We start from the raw sequence: 2611 nt of genomic DNA, 5'->3' as shown, positions 1-2611 counted from the left end.
TACATGTATGTCAGAATGCTTCTTTAACATTAACAAAGATTTGATTTCATCTTTCTGGATATACAGTTGTTCAGGTTTAATGTCCTCAGTAAAATTTCATGTAGTGATCTCTTAATGTTTAGCTATTACTCTTGTATCAATTAAATTTAGATGAATTTTTATTAAGATAAATTAAGAGGCAGAAATCAAAAAAAGAACTCAATTTCTAATATAAAATATAACACCTCATGGATTCAATATTGGGTATTCTAGGGGCTTCTTATGTAAGAAAATTAACATCTTTACTGAGAATCCATCTGGTTCCAGGCAGCTAAAGAAACCATACAGAATGGAGCTCAACTCCACCTTAGGAAGTAGCTTCATCTTGGTGGGGATCCTGAAGGACAGTGGGTCTCCTGAACTGCTCTGTGCCACAATCACAGCCCTGTACATGTTGGCACTGGTCGGCAATGGCCTGCTGCTCCTGGTCATCACAGTGGATGTCCGGCTCCACGTGCCCATGTACCTCCTGCTTGGGCAGCTGTCTCTCATGGACCTCCTGTTCACATCGGTTGTCACTCCTAAGGCCCTCATGGATTTCCTGCACAGAGAAAACAGCATCTCCTTTGGAGGCTGTGCCCTGCAGATGTTCCTGGCACTGACACTGGGGGGTGCAGAGGACCTCCTACTGGCCTTCATGGCCTATGACAGGTATGTGGCCATTTGTCACCCTCTGAACTACATGATCTTCATGAGACCTAGAGTCTGCTGGTTCATGGTGGCCTCATCCTGGATCCTGGCATCCCTCAGTGCCCTGGGATATACTGTATATACCATGCACTATCCCTTCTGCAAAGCCCGGAAGATCAGACACCTGCTGTGTGAGATTTTACCCTTGCTGAAGCTGGCCTGTGCAGACACCTCCAGATATAAGCTCATGGTTTATGTGATGGGTGTAACCTTCCTGATTCCCCCTCTTGTTGTCATAGTTGCCTCCTACACATTAATTCTCTTCACTGTGCTACAGATGCCCTCAAAGGATGGGAGGAAGAAAGCTCTTGTCACTTGCTCTTCCCACCTCACTGTGGTAGGTATGTTTTATGGAGCAGCTACACTCATGTACGTCCTACCCGGTTCCTTCCACAGTCCCAAACAGGACAACATCACCTCTGCTTTCTACACAATTGTCACCCCAGCCCTGAACCCACTCATTTATAGTCTCAGGAATAAGGAGGTCATGAGGGCTTTGAGAAGGGTCTTGGGAAAATATATGGGGCAAAAACATCCTACCCTCTAGGTAGATCTCCAAAATTAATTCCTGCTCAAAGTCAAAAGAGTTCTCTTGGGGCTGGGGGTTTAGCTCAGCGGCAAAAGCGCCTGCCTGGCACGCGCAAGGTCGTGAGTTCGGTTCCCGGTACTGGAGAAAAAACAAAAAAAACAAAAAAAACAAAACAAAAAAAGAGTTCTCTTACACATCAAATTCTTATCACAAAACTAATATAGGAGAAAATGTGTCTTCTAATACAGAAGTACAGAAATGTAAATATGTTTGTCAAATATTCTTTAAATCTATGTTTTATAAGATGTGGTTCATACTATTTAACATTACTATTTACTGTCTTCAGATTTTTCTCTATTTCTCATCTTGAATGTGTACCTGCTTAGGTATTATTCTTGCAAAAATTCTACTCTTAAATTCCTTCTTCCATTCTTTAAAAAAATTCTTGAGTGCATACAAAACATTCTTCAAAACAAATTGATTACATGATAGGGTCACAAAACAAGGCTTACTAAATGTCTTGGTTACTTTTCTTTCATTGCTGAGACAAAATACCTGACACCCAGGATTAAAGAAGGAAAGGTTTATTTAGCTTACAGTTTGTAGAGGTCTCAGTCCCTACTTGGCTAGCTTCAAGGCAGAGTGGCACATGGCAGAAGGCAACAGTTCATGGTGGCAGAAAACAGCAAACCAACAACAGCAAAAACGGGGGAGTGGTGGCAAGCAGTCTCTTTCTCCCCCTTACATATGCAAACTATCTGCCCCAGGGCGGGTGTAGTGCTCATACCCACGAATCAATTATAAACTCTAAAAACCTGCACCCACGACTGTGTGAGGCTTTGGGAGGACATCCAGACACAAACCATAACACTAAATTTAAGAAGATATAGGTTACATCAAGTATCTTTTATGTCCCTGAAAGCATAAATGTATAAATAAATCAATGACAAGAAAAATCTTCAAAAAAATTAGATAAAAAATACATGAAGATTAAACATGATACTCCTGAAAACTCAAAGGATCAAAAACAAATTGAAAAGAAAATTGAAAAACTATTTAGAGATAAATCTAAAATTGAAACACAATGCACCAAAAGTTATGGTACACAGTTAAGCAAAATAGTGCTGCAGTAGAAAATGGAGAATACAACTATTGAAAGTTCTTGATGCTAAGCAACAAAAAATAAAAAGGTGAATGGGATGCTTCAATAATTTACTTAGCTGGAGAATTTATCCCTAAAAGATGAGTAATAAAGTGGAAAAAAGACAATGCAGATGATGATTACTGAGGTCCCAACATAAAGTCTTGATTATGAACAAGAGAGAGGAGCTTTTAGAGAGGGTCAACAGGTAA

General features: G+C 40.3%; 1 protein-coding gene across 1 annotated transcript; it reads left to right on the top strand.

The window, feature by feature from the left end:
- The first annotated feature begins 328 nt into the window (after positions 1 to 328).
- On the top strand, positions 329 to 1276 carry LOC102003118 (olfactory receptor 2AG1-like). Its single transcript, XM_005380176.2, has one exon. The coding sequence runs from the start codon at positions 329 to 331 to the stop codon at positions 1274 to 1276; it is 948 nt and encodes a 315-aa protein (XP_005380233.1).
- The last annotated feature ends 1335 nt before the right edge of the window (positions 1277 to 2611 follow it).

This window comes from Chinchilla lanigera, unplaced genomic scaffold (genome assembly GCF_000276665.1).
Source record: "Chinchilla lanigera isolate Chin_1 unplaced genomic scaffold, ChiLan1.0 scaffold00013, whole genome shotgun sequence".
Taxonomy (NCBI): Eukaryota; Metazoa; Chordata; class Mammalia; order Rodentia; family Chinchillidae; genus Chinchilla; species Chinchilla lanigera.
The sequence above is the reverse complement of the archived record's forward strand: the minus strand, read 5'-3'. Positions and strand labels throughout refer to the sequence as shown.

Coding starts and splice junctions, on each gene's coding strand:
- LOC102003118 (XM_005380176.2), top strand. CDS start 329: ATGGAGCTCAACTCCACCTTAGGAAGTAGCTTCATCTTGGTGGGGATC.